The sequence below is a fragment of the Sycon ciliatum genome, chromosome 12 (assembly GCF_964019385.1).
Source record: "Sycon ciliatum chromosome 12, ocSycCili1.1, whole genome shotgun sequence".
NCBI lineage: Eukaryota > Metazoa > Porifera > Calcarea > Leucosolenida > Sycettidae > Sycon > Sycon ciliatum.
In genome coordinates, this window is record NC_088654.1 from 21431990 (window position 1) to 21447354 (window position 15365).

The 15365-nt window shown below is 45.5% G+C and overlaps 3 protein-coding genes across 3 annotated transcripts in view; 2 read left to right on the forward strand and 1 right to left on the reverse strand.

Annotated features, from left to right (window-relative positions):
• Window positions 1–3313: 3313 nt before the first annotated feature.
• The window catches only part of LOC135828304 (protein sidekick-1-like), a 260914-nt gene continuing 248862 nt past the window's right edge, over window positions 3314–15365 (reverse strand). The window contains exon 36 of the mRNA XM_065340752.1: window positions 3314–4042. Within this exon, the coding sequence (XP_065196824.1) occupies window positions 4008–4042 (35 nt within the window). The 3' untranslated portion in view covers window positions 3314–4007. The remainder of the gene's footprint in view (window positions 4043–15365) is intronic.
• On the forward strand, window positions 7929–8942 carry LOC135828535 (uncharacterized protein DDB_G0271670-like; the record flags this gene model as incomplete). Its single annotated transcript, XM_065340978.1, has 1 exon — window positions 7929–8942. A coding segment is annotated over one exon (1014 nt), but the record flags the coding sequence as incomplete, so codon positions are not given.
• LOC135828941 (uncharacterized protein DDB_G0271670-like) lies at window positions 14213–15316 on the forward strand (the record flags this gene model as incomplete). Its single annotated transcript, XM_065341373.1, has 1 exon — window positions 14213–15316. A coding segment is annotated over one exon (1104 nt), but the record flags the coding sequence as incomplete, so codon positions are not given.

Genomic DNA, 15365 nt, shown 5'->3' on the forward strand with positions numbered 1-15365 from the left:
TACCAATGACAGCAGCAGAATGTGTATGGACGAGAATTTCCACCGATAACCTTTCCCTCGTCGTTGCAAACATTTACCGACCACCCCGTAGCGATGGCACCCTCTTCTGTGCGGAACTGGAAAGAAGCATTGAAACCGCTAGAGCCGAAGGTGACGACCTCCTACTACTTGGAGACTTCAATGCCAAGAACAGTGCGTGGCTCACCACAGACAGAACAGATCGCCTTGGGGACGACATACAAACTCTTCTACACACATATGGCCTCACACAGCATGTCAGATTCCCGACTTACATCCACCGACAAACACCTCTCTCATGTCTAGACCTTGTTATCTCCTCACTCCACAGCAATAATGTTCACATCCAATCACATCCACCCTTTGGCGCATCCGATCACACTACTATCAGTGGCCACATCAGTAATCAACTGCCCCCCATAATTAACAACTCCCCTCCACGATCCAGAAGCACCACATTCTGGTCATGGACAGATAGCACTATCCACCTTCTTCGAGAAGCCCTTTCACGCACAACTCTCAACCACAATCCAAACCAACACGACCCATGCCCAGTTGACACTCACCCCCCTTGGGACAGGAAGAACGTGCCAGCACGACCATGGATATCACAGGGCCTCTTGAAAGAAATCAAGGATAAGCACAGAAAACACAGAATATACCTTCACTCACGCTCGCCCGACGACTGGAACACGTTCACTGCCCAAAGAAACTGTGTCACCACCCTCCTGAGTCGTGCAAAATCGGATTTCGTAAACAACTCAACAGCCTCCTCTACTTCCCTACACCGCCTCATGAAGCACCTAACTACAGCTACAAAACAACGCATACCCTAACTCGTCAGCCAAGCAACCACTGCAACGACACCGGCACAAAAAGCCGCTGCCCTCAACGAATTCTTCATTTCACAGAGCAAGCTGTCCGTGGCCAATGCGGATGAGCAAACCCAAGCCATCAACACCACCCCTGACATCCTCAGTCACCTTCAAGAAATCTCGACTTCCCAAGCTGAGGTCGAAAAACTCCTCCGCGGAGTTGATACCAACAAAAGCCCCGGGTTCGACTGTATTCCAAACCGCCTATTCAAAGAAGCGGCTAAGGAACTTGCACGGTCGTTATCGTCCCTCTTTAATCTATCGTTCCAAACCGGAGAAATCCCACAGGAGAGGAAAGATGCCACCATTACTCCAGTACCCAAGCCTGGTGGCCCAACCCAACCCACAAACTACAGACCCATCTCTCTCTTGAGCACTACATCAAAAATCCAAGAAAAAATTGCACATCAACTCCTCTACAAGCACATCACACCCCACCTACCCAACCAGCAGTCCGGATTCCGTGAGAAAGACGGCACTGAGCAGCAGCTCGCCCGTCTCGTCCATACCCTCTCCACTGCGAGAGACGCCGGGAAAAACGTCAATGCCTGCTTTTTTGATCTAAGCAAGGCCTTCGATCGTGTGTGGCATGCAGGCCTTCTAGGAAAACTCTCCCACTATGGTGTCCAAGGCAACGCCCTGGAGTGGTTCCGACGGTACCTGTTGGGGCGTCGGCAGAGGGTCCAGGTGGATGGCGACCTATCGCCTTTCCTCGAGATCCCTGCCGGCGTCCCTCAGGGATCTGTTCTTGGGCTCCTTCTATTCCTCGTCTACACCATAGACCTCCCACGTGCATGTGAGAATCCCGTCACCACCTGTAGCCAATTTGCAGATGACACCGCTCTGATTTCCATAGCGAGAACTCTTCAAGACTGCACCCGAAACCTACAACAGAGTGTCACAGCAGCTGGAGACTGGCTTCGAAGATGGCACCTGCTGGTTAACACAAAGAAAACAGTCATCCTCCCGTTCTACTACAATAACCGCCCCCCTGAACAGCTACCCCAGATCAGCCTCAGGAATAGTCCGCTTACCGTAGCACAAAAACACAAACACATCGGAATGATCTTTCAGCATGACCTCCGTTGGACGGAGCATGTTGAATACATAGTCAAAAAATCACTCAAGTCTTTCAATATTCTTTTTAGACTAAGGTCTACACTCACCAGTGATTCTATATCTCACATCTATCAGACATACATACTACCTATATTCTCATATGCGAGCAATGCTCTCACACCGTTGTCACACACTTCCCTTGACAGGCTAGAACGACTCCAGCGGAAAGCCGCCAGATTATGTCTTCACCTTCCCCTTTACACACACTTAGAACACTCCCACCTTTTGCATCGCATCAAATGGCCAACATTATTTTCCCGCTTTAAAGTTAAACATATACTCTTCGCGCATTCTCTGCGCCACAATTATGCCCCACCACATAATACTCTCGCTGCATACTGCTAGCAACGTCAAACCTTCGTATAATTTACGTCGCTCTCGTACTTGGCACTTGCCAACTCCGCGGAGTGACCGCTGTCTCCATTCTCCCCTGTACAAGGCCCTTCATTACTTTAATTGCTTGCCCACCCCAGCTTCGCGAAATCCCTTCTCGTGCCCTCTTCAAATCCGAGATATCCCTGCTTTTTGCACAACTCTGCATGGTCGTGTAGCGACCACCCCTGCCCGTACACTTAAGTACACAACTCTGTATGCTCGTGTGGCGACTACCCCTGCCCGTACACTTAAGTAGTCATTAAACCCTAGGCCCTGCCCACCCAATTCTTCCTCACTCTTTCTCCTTTCTTACACTATTATCTCTTATTGGCCACTGGCTATCGTGAGAATAAAGATTTGAAACAACAACAACAGACTTCACACGACTGTATGGCCTAGCCTAGGCTCCCACTAGCCCTAGCACCAATTTCGAAATCTTTGGTGGCGTACAGTCCTCAGAGCCTGGATCAATGGATGAATTGCCTGGGGCGACATGGCCATAGCCTGGCCAGGCTTACTGCAGGCGTGCGACACATGGGACGCTATTCACACCTCAGGCCAGGAGAGCCTGGTCGTTCATGCCGTGTGCGTCCTGTGAGACCCCAGGTCACGTGGGGTTCACATTGGATTCACACTGAGTTCGCGCCTCTGTTCTGTTTAGTCCAGGCTGCTCACACTTCGGTTTAAAAGACAGCAGCCGGTGCCTAAGGCCGCTACGGCCGTAAGTCGCAGAAGGAGCAGGCCAGGGTGAGTATGGCGGATGTACAGAATCAGCTAATACATGTACAAAATTGTCGGCGGAAAGACGACCAGTTCTACAAAGCACATGTGCGATTGGCTGCACACACTATTCACATCTAGAACCGGGCATATACACAGGATATCATGCACACGGGAGTGATGTTGATAGCATCTTTCATTCGATCAGTTTATAATGATTCAATCGCCTAGTTCCGAAATTGACTGGTTTTGGAAGAAAACCTCCAGTGACAGCAGCATGAAAAGATAACGACGTATTAAGTATCCTAAATAGTAAATCTCATCAATTACAATAATTGCACGTAAACAAGAGGAAAACGACAACTCTACTACTTCGAAGCATTCCGACGAGACCAGAATACATAACTCTGTCTAGACTGGCAAACAAACTTGATGTTGATGTGCATAAACACCTGACGTAAACCAAAAAAGAATCATATCCCTTTTCACACATTTAGAACTACACTAATGAACAATCTAAAAGCAAAGGCACACTTTTCAAATTCCTTCAAGGAAAATAATGCGCCGCTGAACTATCTGAATCGAAAATTGTAGCGGCAAATCAAGACGGAAAAGATGCAAGTCCATACACAAAGGCACTTCACACAGATTATCAGAAACATGTAAATCATAATATCAAGTAATAATATGTATTGCTCGAAGGAGAATCGAAGGTCACATTTAATGCATGAAGACTGAAGAGGAAAGGAATACATGAAAGCAATGGAACTAGATCAACGTAAGCAATCAAAACACGCGAAGAACAATGTATTCACATACTAGCAATGCTCTGGTCGCAGCTTGTATGTGAGAGGGGTTCGCAGGCCATCTTCTAAGCACCGTTCGATGCTTGTCAGGTCTCTAAGGAGAGATTCTTGAACCCACTGGTAGTAGTCCTGTCACAATGTTGAAAACAGGATAGTACAGGGAAGCAGCAATTTTTGAGCTCTGCTACATACATTCACGTCAACTACACCTAGGTAGTTTTTCCCATCCACAAAACTTGTCCAGACAACCAGAGTATTGAGGAAAACAATGTTTGAGCGTATGCGAGTGCCAAGGTGATCATACATTATGTGTATGTATTGTATGTATGTATCACCTGATGAGTGCCTGAGATGGCATGAAACTTTAAGTTGTGACTGATCAGGCCATCTATTACCCTCACTCTGGCTCCCTGTCACAAGGGAGTGACGTGGCCCTATGGGGCTGTCATGCTATAGTAGTAGTAGTAGTAGTAGTAGTAGTAGTAGTAGTAGTAGTAGTAGTAGTAGTAGTAGTAGTAGTAGTAGTAGTAGTAGTAGTAGTAGTAGTAGTAGTAGTAGTAGTAGTAGTAGTAGTAGTAGTAGTAGTAGTAGTAGTAGTAGTAGTAGTAGTAGTAGTAGTGGTAGTGGTAGTGGTAGTGGTAGTGGTAGTGGTAGTGGTAGTGGTAGTGGTAGTGGTAGTGGTAGTGGTAGTGGTAGTGGTAGTGGTAGTGGTAGTGGTAGTGGTAGTGGTAGTGGTAGTGGTAGTGGTAGTGGTAGTGGTAGTGGTAGTGGTAGTGGTAGTGGTAGTGGTAGTGGTAGTGGTAGTGGTAGTGGTAGTGGTAGTGGTAGTGGTAGTGGTAGTGGTAGTGGTAGTGGTAGTGGTAGTGGTAGTGGTAGTGGTAGTGGTAGTGGTAGTGGTAGTGGTAGTGGTAGTGGTAGTGGTAGTGGTAGTGGTAGTGGTAGTGGTAGTGGTAGTGGTAGTGGTAGTGGTAGTGGTAGTGGTAGTGGTAGTGGTAGTGGTAGTGGTAGTGGTAGTGGTAGTGGTAGTGGTAGTGGTAGTGGTAGTGGTAGTGGTAGTGGTAGCAGTAGCAGTAGCAGTAGCAGTAGCAGTAGCAGTAGCAGTAGTAGTAGTAGTAGTAGTAGTAGTAGTAGTAGTAGTAGTAGTAGTAGTAGTAGTAGTAGTAGTAGTAGTAGTAGTAGTAGTAGTAGTAGTAGTAGTAGTAGTAGTAGTAGTAGTAGTAGTAGTAGTAGTAGTAGTAGTAGTAGTAGTAGTAGTAGTAGTAGTAGTAGTAGTAGTAGTAGTAGTAGTAGTAGTAGTAGTAGTAGTAGTAGTAGTAGTAGTAGTAGTAGTAGTAGTAGTAGTAGTAGTAGTAGTAGTAGTAGTAGTAGTAGTAGTAGTAGTAGTAGTAGTAGTAGTAGTAGTAGTAGTAGTAGTAGTAGTAGTAGTAGTAGTAGTAGTAGTAGTAGTAGTAGTAGTAGTAGTAGTAGTAGTAGTAGTAGTAGTAGTAGTAGTAGTAGTAGTAGTAGTAGTAGTAGTAGTAGTAGAAGTAGTAGTAGTAGTCAAAGAACTTTATTGAAAATCCATGATAATGTGATCGGAAAGATGATGGAAGAAAGTGGTAGTGGTAGTGGTAGTGGTAGTGGTAGTGGTAGTGGTAGTGGTAGTGGTAGTGGTAGTGGTAGTGGTAGTGGTAGTGGTAGTGGTGGTGGTGGTGGTGGTGGTAGTGGTAGTGGTAGTAGTAGTAGTAGTAGTAGTAGTAGTAGTAGTAGTAGTAGTAGTAGTAGTAGTAGTAGTAGTAGTAGTAGTAGTAGTAGTAGTAGTAGTAGTAGTAGTAGTAGTAGTAGTAGTAGTAGTAGTAGTAGTAGTAGTAGTAGTAGTAGTAGTAGTAGTAGTAGTAGTAGTAGTAGTAGTAGTAGTAGTAGTAGTAGTAGTAGTAGTAGTAGTAGTAGTAGTAGTAGTAGTAGTAGTAGTAGTAGTAGTAGTAGTAGTAGTAGTAGTAGTAGTAGTAGTAGTAGTAGTAGTAGTAGTAGTAGTAGTAGTAGTAGTAGTAGTAGTAGTAGTAGTAGTAGTAGTAGTAGTAGTAGTAGTAGTAGTAGTAGTAGTAGTAGTAGTAGTAGTAGTAGTAGTAGTAGTAGTAGTAGTAGTAGTAGTAGTAGTAGTAGTAGTAGTAGTAGTAGTAGTAGTAGTAGTAGTAGTAGTAGTAGTAGTAGTAGTAGTAGTAGTAGTAGTAGTAGTAGTAGTAGTAGTAGTAGTAGTAGTAGTAGTAGTAGTAGTAGTAGTAGTAGTAGTAGTAGTAGTAGTAGTAGTAGTAGTAGTAGTAGTAGTAGTAGTAGTAGTAGTAGTAGTAGTAGTAGTAGTAGTAGTAGTAGTAGTAGTAGTAGTAGTAGTAGTAGTAGTAGTAGTAGTAGTAGTAGTAGTAGTAGTAGTAGTAGTAGTAGTAGTAGTAGTAGTAGTAGTAGTAGTAGTAGTAGTAGTAGTAGTAGTAGTAGTAGTAGTAGTAGTAGTAGTAGTAGTAGTAGTAGTAGTAGTAGTAGTAGTAGTAGTAGTAGTAGTAGTAGTAGTAGTAGTAGTAGTAGTAGTAGTAGTAGTAGTAGTAGTAGTAGTAGTAGTAGTAGTAGTAGTAGTAGTAGTAGTAGTAGTAGTAGTAGTAGTAGTAGTAGTAGTAGTAGTAGTAGTAGTAGTAGTAGTAGTAGTAGTAGTAGTAGTAGTAGTAGTAGTAGTAGTAGTAGTAGTAGTAGTAGTAGTAGTAGTAGTAGTAGTAGTAGTAGTAGTAGTAGTAGTAGTAGTAGTAGTAGTAGTAGTAGTAGTAGTAGTAGTAGTAGTAGTAGTAGTAGTAGTAGTAGTAGTAGTAGTAGTAGTAGTAGTAGTAGTAGTAGTAGTAGTAGTAGTAGTAGTAGTAGTAGTAGTAGTAGTAGTAGTAGTAGTAGTAGTAGTAGTAGTAGTAGTAGTAGTAGTAGTAGTAGTAGTAGTAGTAGTAGTAGTAGTAGTAGTAGTAGTAGTAGTAGTAGTAGTAGTAGTAGTAGTAGTAGTAGTAGTAGTAGTAGTAGTAGTAGTAGTAGTAGTAGTAGTAGTAGTAGTAGTAGTAGTAGTAGTAGTAGTAGTAGTAGTAGTAGTAGTAGTAGTAGTAGTAGTAGTAGTAGTAGTAGTAGTAGTAGTAGTAGTAGTAGTAGTAGTAGTAGTAGTAGTAGTAGTAGTAGTAGTAGTAGTAGTAGTAGTAGTAGTAGTAGTAGTAGTAGTAGTAGTAGTAGTAGTAGTAGTAGTAGTAGTAGTAGTAGTAGTAGTAGTAGTAGTAGTAGTAGTAGTAGTAGTAGTAGTAGTAGTAGTAGTAGTAGTAGTAGCAGCAGGAGTAGTAGTAGTAGTAGTAGTAGTAGTAGTAGCAGCAGCACCAGCAGCAGCAGCAGCAGCAGCAGCAGCAGCAGCAGCAGGAGCAGGAGCAGGAGCAGGAGCAGTAGCAGTAGCAGTAGTAGTAGTAGTAGTAGTAGTAGTAGTAGTAGTAGTAGTAGTAGTAGTAGTAGTAGTAGTAGTAGTAGTAGTAGTAGTAGTAGTAGCAGCAGGAGTAGTAGTAGTAGTAGTAGTAGTAGTAGCAGCAGCAGCAGCAGCAGCAGCAGCAGCAGCAGCAGCAGCAGCAGCAGCAGGAGCAGGAGCAGGAGCAGGAGCAGGAGCAGTAGCAGTAGCAGCAGCAGCAGCAGCAGCAGCAGCAGAAGCAGCAGCAGCAGCAGCAGCAGCAGCAGCAGCAGCAGCAGCAGCAGCAGCAGCAGCAGCAGTAGCAGTAGCAGTAGTAGTAGTAGTAGTAGTAGTAGTAGTAGTAGTAGTAGTAGTAGTAGTAGTAGTAGTAGTAGTAGTAGTAGTAGTAGTAGTAGTAGTAGTAGTAGTAGTAGTAGTAGTAGTAGTAGTAGTAGTAGTAGTAGCAGCAGGAGTAGTAGTAGTAGTAGTAGTAGTAGTAGTAGCAGCAGCAGCAGCAGCAGCAGCAGCAGCAGCAGCAGCAGCAGCAGGAGCAGGAGCAGGAGCAGGAGCAGTAGCAGTAGCAGTAGCAGTAGCAGTAGCAGTAGCAGTAGCAGTAGCAGTAGCAGTAGCAGTAGCAGTAGCAGTAGCAGTAGCAGTAGCAGTAGCAGTAGCAGTAGCAGTAGCAGTAGCAGTAGCAGTAGCAGTAGCAGTAGCAGTAGCAGTAGCAGTAGCAGTAGCAGTAGCAGTAGCAGTAGCAGTAGCAGTAGCAGTAGCAGTAGCAGTAGCAGTAGCAGTAGCAGTAGCAGTAGCAGTAGCAGTAGCAGTAGCAGTAGCAGTAGCAGTAGCAGTAGCAGTAGCAGTAGCAGTAGCAGTAGCAGTAGTAGTAGTAGTAGTAGTAGTAGTAGTAGTAGTAGTAGTAGTAGTAGTAGTAGTAGTAGTAGTAGTAGTAGTAGTAGTAGTAGTAGTAGTAGTAGTAGTAGTAGTAGTAGTAGTAGTAGTAGTAGTAGTAGTAGTAGTAGTAGTAGTAGTAGTAGTAGTAGTAGTAGTAGTAGTAGTAGTAGTAGTAGTAGTAGTAGTAGTAGTAGTAGTAGTAGTAGTAGTAGTAGTAGTAGTAGTAGTAGTAGTAGTAGTAGTAGTAGTAGTAGTAGTAGTAGTAGTAGTAGTAGTAGTAGTAGTAGTAGTAGTAGTAGTAGTAGTAGTAGTAGTAGTAGTAGTAGTAGTAGTAGTAGTAGTAGTAGTAGTAGTAGTAGTAGTAGTAGTAGTAGTAGTAGTAGTAGTAGTAGTAGTAGTAGTAGTAGTAGTAGTAGTAGTAGTAGTAGTAGTAGTAGTAGTAGTAGTAGTAGTAGTAGTAGTAGTAGTAGTAGTAGTAGTAGTAGTAGTAGTAGTAGTAGTAGTAGTAGTAGTAGTAGTAGTAGTAGTAGTAGTAGTAGTAGTAGTAGTAGTAGTAGTAGTAGTAGTAGTAGTAGTAGTAGTAGTAGTAGTAGTAGTAGTAGTAGTAGTAGTAGTAGTAGTAGTAGTAGTAGTAGTAGTAGTAGTAGTAGTAGTAGTAGTAGTAGTAGTAGTAGTAGTAGTAGTAGTAGTAGTAGTAGTAGTAGTAGTAGTAGTAGTAGTAGTAGTAGTAGTAGTAGTAGTAGTAGTAGTAGTAGTAGTAGTAGTAGTAGTAGTAGTAGTAGTAGTAGTAGTAGTAGTAGTAGTAGTAGTAGTAGTAGTAGTAGTAGTAGTAGTAGTAGTAGTAGTAGTAGTAGTAGTAGTAGTAGTAGTAGTAGTAGTAGTAGTAGTAGTAGTAGTAGTAGTAGTAGTAGTAGTAGTAGTAGTAGTAGTAGTAGTAGTAGTAGTAGTAGTAGTAGTAGTAGTAGTAGTAGTAGTAGTAGTAGTAGTAGTAGTAGTAGTAGTAGTAGTAGTAGTAGTAGTAGTAGTAGTAGTAGTAGTAGTAGTAGTAGTAGTAGTAGTAGTAGTAGTAGTAGTAGTAGTAGTAGTAGTAGTAGTAGTAGTAGTAGTAGTAGTAGTAGTAGTAGTAGTAGTAGTAGTAGTAGTAGTAGTAGTAGTAGTAGTAGTAGTAGTAGTAGTAGTAGTAGTAGTAGTAGTAGTAGTAGTAGTAGTAGTAGTAGTAGGAGTAGTAGTTTCTTTACACTGGAGTGCGGATGGAGATTTTGCTCCTCCGCAGTTTTTCTAATTGCTGTATCCACTATCCCAGTCAACCGATTATTAACTTATTTCATTACTTTCTTCTAGGCTTCAGGAGTCGGCTCCAGTACTTTTCACCGCTGTGGAGTTGCCCAGTCCACTATTCCTCCCTCCAGCTGGTTTCCTTTTACCTGGCGAACCGGCCATTGCGTTGTAGTTTCGGCTCGCTTTCCGTGCCTTCGCCTTTGGCCTTGGATCAGCTGGCTTGCTGTGCTGCGCTTCGCGGCTGGGTGCTTTCCCGCGTGGTCTGTGACGGCGTGCAGGCTGCTCTTCACACCTCGAGTTTCTTCGCGCCTTCATCTGGCCGTGCTCGTGTATGCACAGTAACTGAAGTCCGCAGCTGTCTTTCTATGAGCCCAGCCCAGCACGGCGTCCTTCAGGGTCGCACGTCTGGTCGCACGTCTGGCCCGCGTGTTAGCCTGCTATGTCGTCTCAGTCGCGCAGGGGAAGTAACAGCAAGCGCTTGTGCTGTTCCTGCAGTAGAGCGTCGGGCACGTGCCGCTCTTGCTCCTGCAACGCAGCGGGACGATGCTGTGTCGACTGCTACCCCGGCAGGGACCAAAGATGCACCAATTTCGGTAACACTAATCTGAGCGTTACGATTGTCACTGGCGGTGCTGCTGGGGAGCGTTCGCTGCCTGATGCACCACCCGAATCAGTACCGGGGTGGGTGCCTCGCGGAGGGCGGAATAATTCGGTCTGCAGACCCCAGTCGTCGGCCACGGTACGTTCCCGTGCAGCATTGCACCCTGGAGCCGCAAATTCTGTGCAGCCTTCTCAATCTGTTGCTGCTGCTTCATCCATACAGCCACTGCGGGTGGATCTGCCTGATCTCTCGTGCTCGGAGGCGGCTTCAATTGACGCTGCTGACCCACTTTCCGCAGGTGCTTCTGCTGATTGTGCTGGGGAGTCACGAGAGTTACGTGTTGACCTCCCTCCGGTCCGTGGTTCTGGAAATAGTGGTACCACGGTCCAGCAACCAACCCATATTGCCTCGGCTACGGCCGATCCTGCTTATGTTGACCCGCCCTCGGGTGATGGCGGTGGCTCCGATGCTGTCCCTGGAGGTGGGTTCTGGGCTCTGCGGAGTGGAGAGGCTGCACAGTTGCTGGATTCGGCCTACAGTGAGGCTGTGTCTTGGAAAAGGAATTTATTTATCGTCCCCTTCGGCGCTGAAGGTGAGGACTTTGTGAAGGAACTTTCCAGATTGATTGGCCTTTTCACAGATGGATCAGGGGCTCGGGCGTTTGCGTGGTCTGCCGTAGTCGTTGCGTGCCACCTTCTGCTGCAGAGGCCGTTCAACACCTCAGCCGCCGCTGACCACAGGAAGTTTCTACGAAAGAGGCTTTCTTTGTGGTCAGCTGGCAATTTATCGGCCCTGCTGCGGGAGTCTCGGTGCATCCAGGCGCATTTGCCGATGCCTCATTCTGGTGGCTCTGCGGGTGGTGGATTAGATGACGTCCAGTTCGCTAAGCTAGTCTATGGTGATCGACTTGGCACGGCTGCCCACTACGTAGAGGAGGGTGGTGGTGGTGGTGTCTTGTCTCTTTCATCTATTGTGGATGGACAAACTGTACTTGAGACGTTGAGGGCAAAGCATCCGGATCCTGTTCCCCCTGAGCCAAGCGTTCTGCTGCCTGACGGTCCGCCTCCACCGGATAACGTGCTTTATGAGGCCATAACATCAACAAAGGTACGAGCTACCATCATGGCGATGAAGGGCGCTGCTGGCCCTTCGGCACTGGATTCGGAGGCTTGGCGGCGGATGGCTTCCATGTACGGTGCGGCGTCGAAGGCACTCTGCACATCCCTTGCCCACATGGCCAGGTGTTTGTGCGTGGAGGAGATTGACCCATCTCATCTCCGAGCTTTCCTCGCCGGTCGACTAATACCGCTTGACAAGCAACCTGGCGTAAGACCGATAGCGATCGGTGAGGTTTTCCGGAGAGTGGTCGGGAAGGTGATCATGGCCGTGATCGAGCGTGACGTTGCGGCCGTCACTGTCCCACGGCAGCTGTGTGTCGGCGTCCCCTCCGCCTGTGAGGTTGCTGTCCAAGCCCTCACTGGCTTGTACGAGCGTGATGAGGACACTGCCATTCTCCTCGTTGACGCTTCAAATGCGTTTAATGCGTTGAACCGTGCAGCCGCAATCAACAACATACCAAAGGTTTGCCCTGCAGCTGGTCGAGTGTTTGTAAATACATACCAGGCCGACATACCACTCTACCTCGATGGCGGAGAGGTATTGTATTCGCGCGAGGGAACTTGCCAGGGGGACCCTCTGGCAATGGCGTTTTACGCATTGGCCACCGTTCCTCTTGCTGCACAGCTTGGTTCAGCATCGGAGTCAACAGCTCAAATCTGGTACGCAGATGATGATGCGGCTGCCGACAAGATACAACCACTGCGTCGGTATTGGTCTGCCATTGAGGAGGCCGGCCCTCAGTACGGGTACTACCCGAATGCCAAGAAAACTGTGCTGCTTGTCCGACCGCATCTTCTGGCTGAGGCACAGGAGGCTTTCGCTGGCACGGGCGTCAGAATCCAGACTGATGGTGTGCGGTATCTGGGTGGAGCCATTGGCAGCCAACAGTTTCAGAATGACTTTGTATTGGATCGGGTTGCGGGCATGTGTCGATTGGTGAAGCGCCTTGCTGGCTTGGCTGTGACGCAACCGCAGGCGGCTTATCGCCTTTTTGTTGCGTCTCTGCAATCCCGGTGGACCTTCTTACAGCGTGTGGTCCCTGCCGACCCAGCCGTGTACTCACCTCTGGACCGGGCCATCAATGACGATCTGCTGCCGGCGCTGACTGGCCACACGTTCAGGCCTGACGGTGCGCTTCGTCAGCTACTATCTCTGCCCCTACGAAACGGCGGTCTCGCTATGCGAATCGGGAGTGTGCGTGCCGAGGCTGAGCGTCTGCTCTGTTGCGATGCGATAGACCCTATGGTGACGTGTGTGGTGGTCGGTCTGGGCGAGCGTCGAGTCGCCGACGTAATTTCAACCAGCAAGGCATTGGCAGTTCAGGCTCGTGGCCGACGCCGGTCTCAGCAGCTGGACATCTTGACTGGGATCAAGCCTGATCTGTCGGATCAGCAGCGCCTCCTTGTGGATGTGGCAGGTGAGGGTGGTGTATCCACTTGGCTTGGCACTCCCCCTTCCATGCACATACCTGGGTCAGTATTTAATAAATCTGACTTCAGGGACGCACTCTGTCTGCGGTATGATTTATCGCTGGATGGGGTTGCATTGTCCTGTGTGTGTGGAGGGGAGATGTCAAGCCATCACGCACTCACTTGCCCCAGTGGAGGCTACCCAACGCAGCGCCACAACGAGTTGAGGGATCTCCTTGCGGACGCCCTCGGCAGCGTCGTGTGTGATGTGGCGATCGAGCCACCGCTGATGCCACTCCAGGGCGAGGCAGTCTCTGGCAGCTCAGCTGATGGCGCTCGTGTGGACATACGGGCTCGTGGCTTCTGGACCAGGCAGCAAAACGCCTTTTTTGATGTGCGGGTGACTCACCCAAGGCCGTCTTTGCTGTCTGGACCGGAAGTGGCGGGTCAGTTGTCCCAGCATGAGCGCCAGAAGAAGCGACAGTATGCTGACCGGATTAACCAGGTGGATCGTGGGTCATTTACCCCTCTGGTTTTCGCAACGAATGGTCAGAGTGCGCCGGAGTGCAGCAGATTCCTGAAGACTTTGGCAGCCCGTATAGCAGATAAGAATCGGGATCTTCAGTACGCCCTTGTCCTTGGTCACTTGCGATCGAGGATAAGTACCTCCCTAGTCCGGTGGCAGATTACGTGTTTTCGGGGGTCAAGATCGTCGTATGCCCGTGGTGTCTCCGGTACAGGCCGTCATGGTTTCGTAACCGAGTGCCGTGCACTGGCGCACATGTCACGTGTGCAGTAACTGGACTTGTCTATCGAATAGTATTCTTTTCTTTTTTTGTTCACTGTGTTGTTATTCTATTTTCGCTGTTGCTTTGTAATATTTGAATTCGTTCCACTTGTTGGTTGGAGTTTTACTTGGATCCGTTGAAATTTGTGCAATTACACGACCTCATTGAGCCTATGCTAGGGATTGAGTTCATTTTTGCCTCCTGGGTGCAATGCTTGAGTTCTCTTGGTCAGGTTTCTTTTAATCTTCCTTTTTCTCTTCTTCTTTCAAATCCAGCATTATGTTTCCGGTGTTCTTTTCTTTCTTTGCATCATCATTTTATGTGGTCAATAAAAACACGCTTCCAAGTAGTAGTAGTAGTAGTAGTAGTAGTAGTAGTAGTAGTAGTAGTAGTAGTAGTAGTAGTAGTAGTAGTAGTAGTAGTAGTAGTAGTAGTAGTAGTAGTAGTAGTAGTAGTAGTAGTAGTAGTAGTAGTAGTAGTAGTAGTAGTAGTAGTAGTAGTAGTAGTAGTAGTAGTAGTAGTAGTAGTAGTAGTAGTAGTAGTAGTAGTAGTAGTAGTAGTAGTAGTAGTAGTAGTAGTAGTAGTAGTAGTAGTAGTAGTAGTAGTAGTAGTAGTAGTAGTAGTAGTAGTAGTAGTAGTAGTAGTAGTAGTAGTAGTAGTAGTAGTAGTAGTAGTAGTAGTAGTAGTAGTAGTAGTAGTAGTAGTAGTAGTAGTAGTAGTAGTAGTAGTAGTAGTAGTAGTAGTAGTAGTAGTAGTAGTAGTAGTAGTAGTAGTAGTAGTAGTAGTAGTAGTAGTAGTAGTAGTAGTAGTAGTAGTAGTAGTAGTAGTAGTAGTAGTAGTAGTAGTAGTAGTAGTAGTAGTAGTAGTAGTAGTAGTAGTAGTAGTAGTAGTAGTAGTAGTAGTAGTAGTAGTAGTAGTAGTAGTAGTAGTAGTAGTAGTAGTAGTAGTAGTAGTAGTAGTAGTAGTAGTAGTAGTAGTAGTAGTAGTAGTAGTAGTAGTAGTAGTAGTAGTAGTAGTAGTAGTAGTAGTAGTAGTAGTAGTAGTAGTAGTAGTAGTAGTAGTAGTAGTAGTAGTAGTAGTAGTAGTAGTAGTAGTAGTAGTAGTAGTAGTAGTAGTAGTAGTAGTAGTAGTAGTAGTAGTAGTAGTAGTAGTAGTAGTAGTAGTAGTAGTAGTAGTAGTAGTAGTAGTAGTAGTAGTAGTAGTAGTAGTAGTAGTAGTAGTAGTAGTAGTAGTAGTAGTAGTAGTAGTAGTAGTAGTAGTAGTAGTAGTAGTAGTAGTAGTAGTAGTAGTAGTAGTAGTAGTAGTAGTAGTAGTAGTAGTAGTAGTAGTAGTAGTAGTAGTAGTAGTAGTAGTAGTAGTAGTAGTAGTAGTAGTAGTAGTAGTAGTAGTAGTAGTAGTAGTAGTAGTAGTAGTAGTAGTAGTAGTAGTAGTAGTAGTAGTAGTAGTAGTAGTAGTAGTAGTAGTAGTAGTAGTAGTAGTAGTAGTAGTAGTAGTAGTAGTAGTAGTAGTAGTAGTAGTAGTAGTAGTAGTAGTAGTAGTAGTAGTAGTAGTAGTAGTAGTAGTAGTAGTAGTAGTAGTAGTAGTAGTAGTAGTAGTAGTAGTAGTAGTAGTAGTAGTAGTAGTAGTAGTAGTAGTAGTAGTAGTAGTAGTAGTAGTAGTAGTAGTAGTAGTAGTAGTAGTAGTAGTAGTAGTAGTAGTAGTAGTAGTAGTAGTAGTAGTAGTAGTAGTAGTAGTAGTAGTAGTAGTAGTAGTAGTAGTAGTAGTAGTAGTAGTAGTAGTAGTAGTAGTAGTAGTAGTAGTAGTAGTAGTAGTAGTAGTAGTAGTAGTAGTAGTAGTAGTAGTAGTAGTAGTAGTAGTAGTAGTAGTAGTAGTAGTAGTAGTAGTAGTAGTAGTAGTAGTAGTAGTAGTAGTAGTAGTAGTAGTAGTAGTAGTAGTAGTAGTA